Source organism: Oncorhynchus nerka, linkage group LG22 (genome assembly GCF_034236695.1).
Source record: "Oncorhynchus nerka isolate Pitt River linkage group LG22, Oner_Uvic_2.0, whole genome shotgun sequence".
In the NCBI taxonomy this organism is placed as follows: Eukaryota; Metazoa; Chordata; class Actinopteri; order Salmoniformes; family Salmonidae; genus Oncorhynchus; species Oncorhynchus nerka.
This window is the reverse complement of record NC_088417.1, coordinates 94,502,574-94,514,649: the sequence shown is the minus strand read 5'-3', so window position 1 is coordinate 94,514,649 and position 12,076 is coordinate 94,502,574. Positions and strand designations below refer to the sequence as shown.

Sequence of the window (12,076 nt, the reverse complement as noted above, 5' to 3'; positions counted from 1 at the left end):
AATAATAATAATAATAATTTATTCAACTTTCATAGCGTTATTCATTACATAAAGAACCTCAAAGAGCTTTAAAACAACAAAAAAATGGTTGGAAAGTCCATGGCTTTGAGTAATTATCGGAGGGAGGGGATCAAATGGGAGAGCAAGCAAGTCCAGGGGAAGGCAGGCAGCACGGTGTCATCAAGGTGGTGTCTGGAGCAAGTCCAGGGGAAGGCAGGCAGCACGGTGTCATCAAGGTGGTGTCTGGAGCAAGTCCAGGGGAAGGCAGGCAGCACGGTGTCATCAAGGTGGTGTCTGGAGCAAGTCCAGGGGAAGGCGGGCAGCACGGTGTCATCAAGGTGGTGTCTGGAGCAAGTCCAGGGGAAGGCGGGCAGCACGGTGTCATCAAGGTGGTGTCTGGAGCAAGTCCAAGGGAAGGCGGGCAGCACGGTGTCATCAAGGTGGTGTCTGGAGCAAGTCCAGGGGAAGGCATGCAGCACGGTGTCATCAAGGTGGTGTCTGGAGCAAGTCCAGAATGGCAGGCAGCACGGTGTCATCAAGGTGTCCTTGCCATCTGTGTGGCTTCTCCATAGTAGGACTTTGATTAAGTTTGAGCTCAGCCACTGCAGTTCATGGACTCCCTAGTAGGTGTAGCCAGCTAGCTGGTCCTTCACTACTACCAAATGAAGCACCCACGGGTGAAGATATGGCAGTCACGTGGCCAGAAAGCACACCACATTTCAATAATTAAAGGAGATGTATCATCTGCTTGGATAGGATGCTTTTATGGGAATATTTTTCATTCTGAACAGGCTTTCTTTTTTCTCTCTCTGTCAATTAGGTTAGTATTGTGGATTAACTACAATGTTGTTGATCCATCCTCAGTTTTCTCCTATCACAGCCATTAATTTAAACTCTGTAACTCTTTTAAGTCACCATTGGCCTCATGGTGAAATCCCTGAGCGGTTTCCTTCCTCATCGGCAACTGAGTTAGGAAGGACGCCTCTATCTTTGTAGTGACTGGGTGCATTGATACATACAGTGCCTTCGGAATGTATTCAGACCCCTTGAATTTTTCCACATTTTGTTAAGTTACAGCCTTATTCTTAAATGGATGACATGTTTTTCCTCAGCTATCTACACACAATACCCATAATGACAAAGTGAAAACAGGTTTTAAGATTTAAAAAATGTATGTATAAAAAAAGAAAAAAGTATTCAGACCCTTTACTATGAGACTCGAAATTGACCAAGAACGCGATGGTCACTTTAACAGATCTCTAGAGTTCCTCTGTGGAGATGGGAGAAGCTTCCAGAAGGATAACCATCTCTGCAGCACTCCACCAATCAGGCCTTTATAGTAGAGTGGCCAGACGGAAGCCACTCCTCAGTCAAAGGCACATGACAGCCCGCTTGGAGTTTGCCAAAAGGCAACGAAAGACTCTCAGACCATGAGAAATAAGATTCTCTGGCTTGATGAAACAAAGATTGAACTATTTGGCCTGAATGCCAAGCATCACGTCTGGAGGAAACCTGGCACCATCCCTATGGTGAAGCATGATGGTGGCAGCATCATGCTGTGAGGATGTTTTTCAGCACCAGGGACTGGGAGACTCGTCAGGATCGAGGCAAAGATGAACGGGGCAGAATACAGAGGGATCCTTGATGAAAACCTGCTCCTGAGCGCTCAGGACCTCAGAGTGGGGCGAAGGTTCACCTTCCAACAGGACAACAACCCTAAGCACACAGCCAAGAGTGTCTTCGGGACGAGTCTCTGAATGTTCTGGAGTGGCCCAGCCAGAGCCTGGACTTGAACTCGATCGAACATCTCTGGAGAGACCTGAAAACAGCTGTGTAGCAACGCTCCCCATCCAACCTGACAGAGCTTGAGAGGATCTACAGAGAAGAATGGGAGAAACTCCCCAAATACAGGTGTACCAAGGTTGTAGCGTCATACCCAATAAGACTCGAGGCTGTAATCGCTGCCAAAGATGCTTCAACAAAGTACTGAGTAAAGGGCCTGAACACTTATGTAAATGTAATATTTAGTTTAAGTTTTTTAAATTGGCTAACATTTCTAAAAACCTGTTTTTTCTTTGTCATAATGGGGTATTGTGTGTAGATTGATGAGGAAAAAAACAATTGAATATATTTTAGAATAAGGCCTTAATAAAAAAAATGTGGGAAAAAAAATATAATTTAGTGAATACTTTCTGAATGTACTGTGTATGAGTGATAAAGTAATGTCACCCTTCATTTGCTCTGTTAAACTTTGGAATTACTCCGATAGCAAGTGTGGGTGGGGGGTGGGGGTGTGATCTCCACGCCAGAGCCACACTCTTCAGATATACCAGTGAACTAGGCAATATATAGTCTTGTTGGTGTGTCCATGCTGCAGAGCAGACAGATACACCAGTGTAATAAACCCTACTGGAAGAAGTTGTTCTGCAGGAAACAAAATGTGTCTGCATCATTATGTGCTGACTACAGACACACGTTACTGTCCTTCAGTGTTTTTATTGTGCTTCCACTTTTTAGAGAGACAACATTCAAGTCAAGTGGTTTCAAAGTAAAGTGGTGTCAAAGACAAAAAATGTCAGAAAGGCGTTTGTATCAGGGCATGTAGATGTTTGTGGAAGTGTTGACTATGTTAGGGCACCTTAGGGCAGACCAAGAGGTCACTGTGGGTGACGTGCTCTATTAATGGAAATTAACCTCAAAATTGTCTGGTGCAGAAAATGAGGTTAAATGTAGTGTGTGTTTATGCAGTGCTTGTGTGCGAGAACGATATGATTAGTGGGTTATGATTATTCATACTGTAATGACAGGGTCCCTCTGAAAAACTTGACATTTTCTTTAAAATATTTTCCAGTGTTTAAAAGACGGATCATATTATATATTTAATATGAATAGTTATTCTGCCACAGCCATCTGGGGTATTCCAGATATGAACTAGACACCATGCTAAATCTATGTTGCCTGCAGCCACAGCATGCCATCGCTCTCAATAACACGAGCACTGCACCCACAGAACAACAGTCACAACGTTCATAAAAAGCAAGACAACCAAAATGACCTTGGTAGAGAGTAAATGATCAATCCAGTCAATATTTGACCCACTCGGGCACATAAGGGTATTGCACAATCAGCAGTTGACCTCAAACCACAAAGCATTGCCTACATACATAATTTTGGTAAGGCAAGTGAAAGCTGTTTACTTCATAGATTAATTTTTTTTTAGACTGTATTTCAATTACCCCCCCAACACTCAGTTTGTTTCTTTTTATGTAAGCCTACACCTCAATATGGGACAGGTATGTACCAATACATTTCCATCTTGGCCGATGCCCTATTTTAACATGTCCTATAGCACCATCTCATGGCCAAAAGCTTACAACACAATTTCTGAAGGACCAAGTAACCAATTTCAAAAATATATTTATTCTCATCAAAAGTAATGACATTCAAAAATAAGCCAACAGCCAAACAACCATAGATTGATTTAGGCTCAAGAGTGACAAAACTTCTTTCATACCATTGTGTATGTGGTGTAGACAATCACAAATGATAAGTTTGTATTACAGACTGATGATATCCTCAGTGGTTCAGTAGCGGTGCAGATTAGAGGCTGTACGGCTCTATCAACAGTTATGATCACAAATACATGAGCTGAAAAATAAACATGTTTGACTGGCCACCAAAAGTAGCCTGGCTGGCTACTTGTCATGCCACACGTGCTGCCTGCATGTCAGTGGACAGTAGATAGAAAACAGGTACTTTAGAGAACCGGGAACAAGTAAAGTATACAAGCAAACACCATCTTTACTGAGCTTTCAATCAGAGTTGACTTTTATGTACAAAAAGCTAGTCAATACCATCTGGTGCACCTACTTATAAATCCATTCAATTAGAAAATAGAAAACACAGTACATATCATTAGTCATAGAAAAGTGAGCCCATGCAGCCGTTTGGGAAGGTTATACAACAATTATATTAAAGCGATAGGAAAAACAACATGTTACTCAATACTTTATTCAAACACCTGATCAAAGGGTGGATATTCATCGTAGGCACTTTGGTATTAGTGTAGTACTAGTAGCAACATACTGGTGATGTATGATATTCATCGTAGGCACTTTGGTATTAGTGTAGTACTAGTAGCAACATATTGGTGATGTATGATATTCATTAAATGCCACAGTGACAGAACATTCACATCCTCCGTACAATCCGACTGAGCTTGGTTGCTGAGACAAATACAGCTTCATGCACAGCAGACAATATAACTTGTAGGGGAGCGAGTATTCAATGAATACCACGGAATGTTGACAGGAAGGAACGTTCCAGATCAGTTCTTCGGTAATGGTCGTCTAAACAGGAGAATGTGAGGCTCTGAAAGAAAATAACCAAATAAATAAATATATATATAATAAACACTGCTCAAAAAATAAAGGGAACACTAAAATAACATCCTAGATCTGAATTAAATATTCTTATTAAATACTTTTTTCTTTACATAGTGGAATGTGCTGACAACAAAATCACAAAAATTATCAATGGAAATCAAATGTATCAACCCATGGAGGTCTGGATTTGGAGTCGCACTCAAAATTAAAGTGGAAAACCACACTACAGGCTGATCCAACTTTGATGTAATGTCCTTAAAACAAGTCAAAATGAGGCTCAGTAGTGTGTGTGGCCTCCACATGCCTGTATGACCTCCCTACAACGCCTGGGCATGCACCTGATGAGGTGGCGGATGGTCTCCTGAGGGATCTCCTCCCAGACCTGGACTAAAGCATCCGCCAACTCCTGGACAGTCCGTGGTGCAACGTGGCTTTGGTGGATGGAGCGAGACATGATGTCCCAGATGTGCTTAATTGGATTCAGGTCTGGGGAACGGGCGGGCCAGTCCATAGCATCAATGCCTTCCTCTTGCAGGAACTGCTGACACACTCCAGCCACATGAGGTCTAGTCCTGTCTTGCATTAGGAGGAACCCAGGGCCCACCACACCAGCATATGGTCTCACAAGGGGTCTGAGGATCTCATCTCTGTACCTAATGGCAGTCAGGCTACCTCTGGCGAGCACATGGAGGGCTGTGCGGCCCCCCAAAGAAATGCCACCCCACACCATGACTGACCCACCGCCAAACCGGTCATGCTGGAGGATGTTGCAGGCAGCAGAACGTTCTCCACGCTGTCTCCAGACTGTCACATGTGCTCAGTGTGAACCTGCTTTCATTTGTGAAGAGCACAGGGCGCCAGTGGCGAATTTGCCAATCTTGGTGTTCTCTGGCAAATGCCAAACGTCCTGCACGGTGTTGGGCTGTAAGCACAACCCCCATCTGTGGATGTCGGGCCCTCATACCACCCTCATGGAGTCTGTTTCTGACCGTTTGAGCAGACACATGCACATTTGTGGCCTGCTGGAGGTCATTTTGCAGGGCTCTGGCAGTGCTCCTCCTTGCACAAAGGCGGAGGTAGCGGTCCTGCTGCTGGGTTGTTGCCCTCCTACGGCCCCCTCCACGTCTCCTGATGTACTGGCCTGTCTCCTGGTAGCGCCTCCATGCTCTGGACACTACGCTGACAGACACAGCAAACCTTCGTGCCACATCTCACAGGATGGCACATCAATGGATGAGCTGCTCTACCTGAGCCACTTGTGTGGGTTGTAGACTCAGTCTTATGCTACCACTAGAGTGAAAGCACCGCCAGCATTCAAAAGTGACCAAAACATCAGCCAGGCGTACAACGCATCACCGGGGGCAAACTACCTGCCCTCCAGGACACCTACACCACCCGATGTTACAGGAAGGCCATAAAGATCATCAAGGACATCAACCACCCGAACCACTGCCTGTTCACCCCGCTATCATCCAGAAGGCGAGGTCAGTACAGGTGCATCAAAGCTGGGACCGAGACACTGAAAAACAGCTTCTATCTCAAGGCCATCAGACTGTTAAACAGCCACCACTAACATTGAGTGGCTGCTGCCAACACACTGTCATTGACACTGACCCAACTCCAGCCACTTTAATAATGGGAATTGATGGGAAATGATGTAAATATATCACTAGCCACTTTAAACAATGCTACCTTATATAATGTTACTTACCCTACATTATTCATCTCATATGCATACGTATATACTGTACTCTACATCATCGACTGCATCCTTATGTAATACATGTATCACTAGCCACTTTAACTATGCCACTTTGTTTACTTTGTCTACATACTGTACTCGATACCATCTACTGTATGCTGCTCTGTACCATCACTCATTCATATATCCTTATGTACATATTCCTTATCCCCTTACACTGTGTATAAGACAGTAGTTTTGGAATTGTTAGTTAGATTACTTGTTGGTTATCACTGCATTGTCGGAACTAGAAGCACAAGCATTTCGCTACACTCGCATTAACATCTGCTAACCATGTGTACGTGACAAATAAAATTTGATTTGATTTGAGGAAGCATAGGAACTGAGAAGTGGTCTGTAGTCACCACCTGCAGAACCACTCCTTTATTGGGGGTGTCTTGCTAAATGCCTATAATTTCCACCTGTTGTCTATTCCATTTGCACAACAGCATGTGAAATTTATTGTCAATCAGTGTTGCTTCCTAAGTGGACAGTTTGATTTCACAGAAGTGTGATTGACTTGGAGTTACATTGTGTTGTTTAAGTGTTCCTTTTATTTCTTTTTAGCAGTATTTATATATATATATATATATATATAAAAGAAGAAGAATTGACTTACAAATTACAAACCCTTCACATATAGTCTACACTCCCAGATCTGTTTGTGCCGTCTTGCCAACTCATTTGGGTCACTCACTGTCATGCCAAGTATGACAACAGAAAATTGGCAACAACAAAGAAAACAAGCCCTGGGACCAGGCTATTTACCTTGAGACATGATTGATGTGGTGTAGACAAAGAATGTAGGGTACAAACCAGGTTCATGGATCATATAGTGCACCCATCCAAGAGACTGCTGCACTCCCATTCGCCTCCACTCATCCTCAGACATCAGGTGGGATTTGGGGACTTGTTTCACCATCTCCCGCGGCAAAACAACATGTCTGTTGGAAGAGCAAGTAGAGCAACAATAAACACATTTTTACTGTAGTAAATAATGTATTCAAAGTCCATATAGGTTGAATATTTTCTAAAAGTACTGGTTAGTGGTTATGTACTTTATAACCGAAAACCAGTGCGAGTTCATCTTTACACTGTCGCTAGCTAGGCCTATCCAACTGAACGGAACAATAAAAGAGGCTAAGATTCGACGTTACATATCGGTAGGTAACAGTTAAAGCAGCTAGCTAGACCACCAATTCCAATCATCATGAACTGGTTATCAATGGAATTATCAATTGAAAGCTGAAACTTCAACTTTCATCAAAGACTGTATGAATTGACAAAGCCATCGATCACGTGACACCATTCATTATGTGAAGACTCAATAGCTCATTTGAAGCATCTCAGGTGGGAGATTTATGTAGACATAAAATTATTAGTTTGAGCTACTCGAATAGCGCAGCGGTCTAAGCGATGCAGTGCCTTAGACCGCTGCGTCACTAGACACCCTGGTTCGAATCCAGGCGGTGTCACAACCGGCCGTGATTGGGATTCCCATAGGGCGGCGCACAATTGGCCCAGCTCCGCCTGGATTTGGCCGGCATAGGCCGTCATTGTAAATAAGAATGTGTTCTTAACTGACTTGCCTAGTTAAAGGGTTAAATACTCCAGGAAATGTTGCAGCTCAGTGCTGCCCCCTCTCATCGAGTGTCTCTAGTTAAAGGGTTAAATACTCTAGGAAATGTTGCAGCTCAGTGCTGCCCCCTCTCATCGAGTGTCTCTAGTTAAAGGGTTAAATACTCTAGGAAATGTTGCAGCTCAGTGCTGCCCCCTCTAATCGAGTGTCTCTAGTTAAAGGGTTAAATACTCTAGGAAATGTTGCAGCTCAGTGCTGCCCCCCTCTCATCGAGTGTCTCTAGTTAAAGGGTTAAATACTCTAGGAAATGTTGCAGCTCAGTGCTGCCCCCTCTCATCGAGTGTCTCTAGTTAAAGGGTTAAATACTCTAGGAAATGTTGCAGCTCAGTGCTGCCCCCTCTCATCGAAAGTGTCTCTAGTTAAAGGGTTAAATACTCTAGGAAATGTTGCAGCTCAGTGCTGCCCCCTCTCATCGAGTGTCTCTAGTTAAAGGGTTAAATACTCTAGGAAATGTTGCAGCTCAGTGCTGCCCCCTCTCATCGAGTGTCTCTAGTTAAAGGGTTAAATACTCTAGGAAATGTTGCAGCTCAGTGTTGCCCCCTCTCATCGAGTGTCTCTAGTTAAAGGGTTAAATACTCTAGGAAATGTTGCAGCTCAGTGCTGCCCCCTCTCATCGAGTGTCTCTAGTTAAAGGGTTAAATACTCTAGGAAATGTTGCAGCTCAGTGCTGCCCCCTCTCATCGAGTGTCTCTAGTTAAAGGGTTAAATACTCTAGGAAATGTTGCAGCTCAGTGCTGCCCCCTCTCATCGAAAGTGTCTCTAGTTAAAGGGTTAAATACTCTAGGAAATGTTGCAGCTCAGTGCTGCCCCTCTCATCGAGTGTCTCTAGTGTCTCTAGTTAAAGGGTTAAATACTCTAGGAAATGTTGCAGCTCAGTGCTGCCCCCCTCTCATCGAGTGTCTCTAGTTAAAGGGTTAAATACTCTAGGAAATGTTGCAGCTCAGTGCTGCCCCCTCTCATCGAGTGTCTCTAGTTAAAGGGTTAAATACTCTAGGAAATGTTGCAGCTCAGTGCTGCCCCCCTCTCATCGAGTGTCTCTAGTTAAAGGGTTAAATACTCTAGGAAATGTTGCAGCTCAGTGCTGCCCCCTCTCATCGAGTGTCTCTAGTTAAAGGCTGACTGGGGTGCTGCCATTAGCTACTAAATTATCCTTCACTTTTTTTCTGTGATTTTAAAATAATCAGGACATACATCTGGTGTAATAGAAGCAATTATTGGTTTTGTGATGGTCTTCTAAATTGTTATTTACACCCAAGACTGACCACAAAGATTTCCCTTAGAATGGGGGATCCCGTTTTCTGCCATGCCCGCATGACCACAGTCGGCCTTGAACTTTGTGACTTCAACGAGAGGGGGCAGTCATTTACCCTTAACTTACACCAAGGGTAAGCTCTATCACTAGGGTCCCAATATCTAGGTCCATAGATGATATTAAAGAGAATGTGAAAGAAGGCAGAGTGATTGAGGCCAAAAGGTTGATCAGTAGGAAAGAGGGTCAAATAAGTGAAAGCCAATCAGTGTTGCTGAGGGTTGAGAAGGTTTTGCCTGGAAAAGTACACATAGGATTCCTTAGTTTCAATGTATGAGAATTTGTCCCATCCCCATTGTGGTGTTTTAAATGCCAAAGAATGGGACATGTAGCTGGTCAATGTAAAGGAAGGATAGATGTGCCAAGTGTGGAAGGGAACATGATTATGGTGAATGTGGGAGCAATGTGAAGGTTATTTGTTGTAATTGTGTGTGTGTGTGTGGGGGGGGGGTTTGGCATAGTGTAGCAATTTGGTAGATGCCAAGTACAGAGAGAGGCTCAGAGATATAGGATCAGTCATGTTATATCATATGCAGGGGCTTTGGTGGAACTACAGTGTGGAATGATGGCTCTTCCATGGCTACTCCTGCACTACCTAATGTCGGGGTTGGTGTTTCTGCTGATTCTGGCATGGTTTCAAGGCATATTCAGAAATCTTGCGATCATGAATGTGCAGTGTCAAATGACACTTTCATAATGAATAAAGTTGAACTAATAGCTGTTATTGGTAAGGTTATCAAAATGACTTGGGTTGTGCAAAGCAGAAATGGCAGGTTGAAGGTTATGGTGGAGATGGCAAAAGAGATATTGGGGTAACAGATGTAACTGTTGAAATAGTTGTTGACATGCTGAACAATCATAAGTGTGGAGTGTTTCAGCAAGTTTAATAGGGTAGGGGGGTGTGGTAGAAATTAATAGGGATTTATTTGTTTTGTTTTTAAAATTGTATTTTCATGGTAGTACAGAATTGGACAGATCATGCATGAGTGGTTGTACATTCCAGCACAGTAGGTGGCGGAATGCAATTAAACGATTGTTGCTACCGTCATAGAAGCCGTAGCTCTGGTGCAAGGCGTCGTTCTGCAGCGCGCCAATCCACCCGCATGCTTGTAGTGGAGATCTGACGCATGCGCATGGATATGGCGGTAAGCAAATTGCTCATACGTCTCATTTTGTATTTTGAAGAATTGACAGCAGGAATATAGATAAATGATTGTCTCTACTCTAGCGACATCTTAACATTGGCTACTTACGAAAGTATATTGAAGTTAGTCATTAAACACATTTCCCTCAATGGGAGAATAGTGAGTATGCATCTGAACAACGTCCAGAGCTAACAAAGTAGTAGCACAGAACAATGAGACAGATATTTCACCGGATGTATAAGTGTGAAGCATCCGGTTGGGGTTTCCACTCACCAAATATGGTGGTGAGAGGAAGCTCTTTGGCCAGCAGTGGGAGAAGATCGATTTTGGCCGATATTCTGCTAATTCTCTCATCAATAAAACATTTGCTCTCAACAGTTCTGTTTCTAAAACTAGAATATGTTAGAGTGGTCAAATTTTTGTAGACTTTACCCTTTGCCAAAGGGGAAAATAAGGGGACAAAAAGCGTTGTTTTTAGAGTGTAAGAGAAAATTGAGATGTTGCACACGCGCACTTCAGAGTAGGCGTTACCTAACGGAAATATGCTAATAAATATTAGAACGGGCCAATAGGCTCTCGCTAGCTCGTACTTGCCTCTGCCCACTATGATTAATACTATATACTACTATATATGGTAGTATTACTAGTAGCAGCAAAGATGGAAGTAGTTAACTACCTAGCTAGATATTAACAGTTCACTGGAATAATTTTAAATATAAAAAGGACGAACGACAGTCGTTGGTAGCTACGCCATTTTCGGCAGAGAATATACAGTTGGCTAGATAGTTATTCGTGTGGTTTGCGTATTGCTGCTTTTCACAGTTCGGAAAGTGACTTAGCTACATTTTGTCCACTATTTTATTTATTTTTTAATGGGGGAGAGAAATTGCATCACCATCTAACTGTAGATATATAACCCGTCCCACTACTTTGGTCCTTACAGATCCTGACTAGTTAGTTAAACCACACACGCTAATAGTAGCTACCAGCTAACGTTAGCTAGCGAGCCAAGTTAATAACAGGATCAGGAAGCGAACATACCTGTATTCATAGTGTTCGTCGTTATATTTGTCTGAGTAGTAGATTTGTTTGTGTGACATATTGCCAATAAACAACTTTGACAGTATACACATGCAATTCCACTGCACTTTGTTAGAAAGTATTCCACGAACGTCCCCACTGCTAGCTTCGTTGCAACACGTTTGGCTAACCGATTCAAACCTACCGGAGGAAAAAAAAGCCTTATACCAAGCCACTGATTGGATAAAAAGGGATCACATGACAATAACTAAGTATGTGCACGTCCAATGAGGGGAAAATGTCCACACTAGGCAAATCAAGTGCCTAAATTACACCATTCACAACAATATATTTACGTTTCATCAAATAATTGTAATAGTTTTTTCGCTATGTTTTCATACACTTTGCAGCCGCGTCCTGCAACATTGTAACGAATGATGGAACGTACGACTTCAGCAGAACTCTGATAGCACCTAGCAGTGACAGCTATATTCTATCATCAGAGGAAGAGACAAAGGTGGAGGGTTTACTCCGCCAAAGACATAGATATGGTGACAATACACATATCTCTCCGCCCTAACAATGGGAGTCGTTGTCCACAAAGCGGCACGGTGGGCTGTTAAGCTCCCGCCTATCCTTTCTTTCGATTGGTGGAAACATCTCATTATTGTAATTCATTTTTAATATGTCTGACAAAGTGAAAATGTATAGTTTCTATCAACCTCACTCGCGCTGCACATAATGTAGATATCAAAGAACACCGCTGTTCGCGGGCAATGTAGTTGGGGAAACCATTCACTTCAGAAAAAGGTGTGATATTAATAACGTTTCCTTTCA

General features: G+C 43.0%; 1 protein-coding gene across 1 annotated transcript; it reads right to left on the bottom strand.

Moving 5' to 3' along the window:
* Positions 1-3,400: 3,400 nt before the first annotated feature.
* zgc:86839 (CKS domain-containing protein) lies at positions 3,401-11,453 on the bottom strand. Its single transcript, XM_029628597.2, has 3 exons — positions 11,261-11,453; positions 6,943-7,070; positions 3,401-4,371 (listed from the first exon to the last, which is right to left on the bottom strand). The coding sequence occupies exons 1-3, from the start codon at positions 11,350-11,352 to the stop codon at positions 4,328-4,330; spliced, it is 264 nt and encodes an 87-aa protein (XP_029484457.1). The 5' UTR covers positions 11,353-11,453; the 3' UTR covers positions 3,401-4,327.
* Between the last annotated feature and the right edge of the window lie 623 nt (positions 11,454-12,076).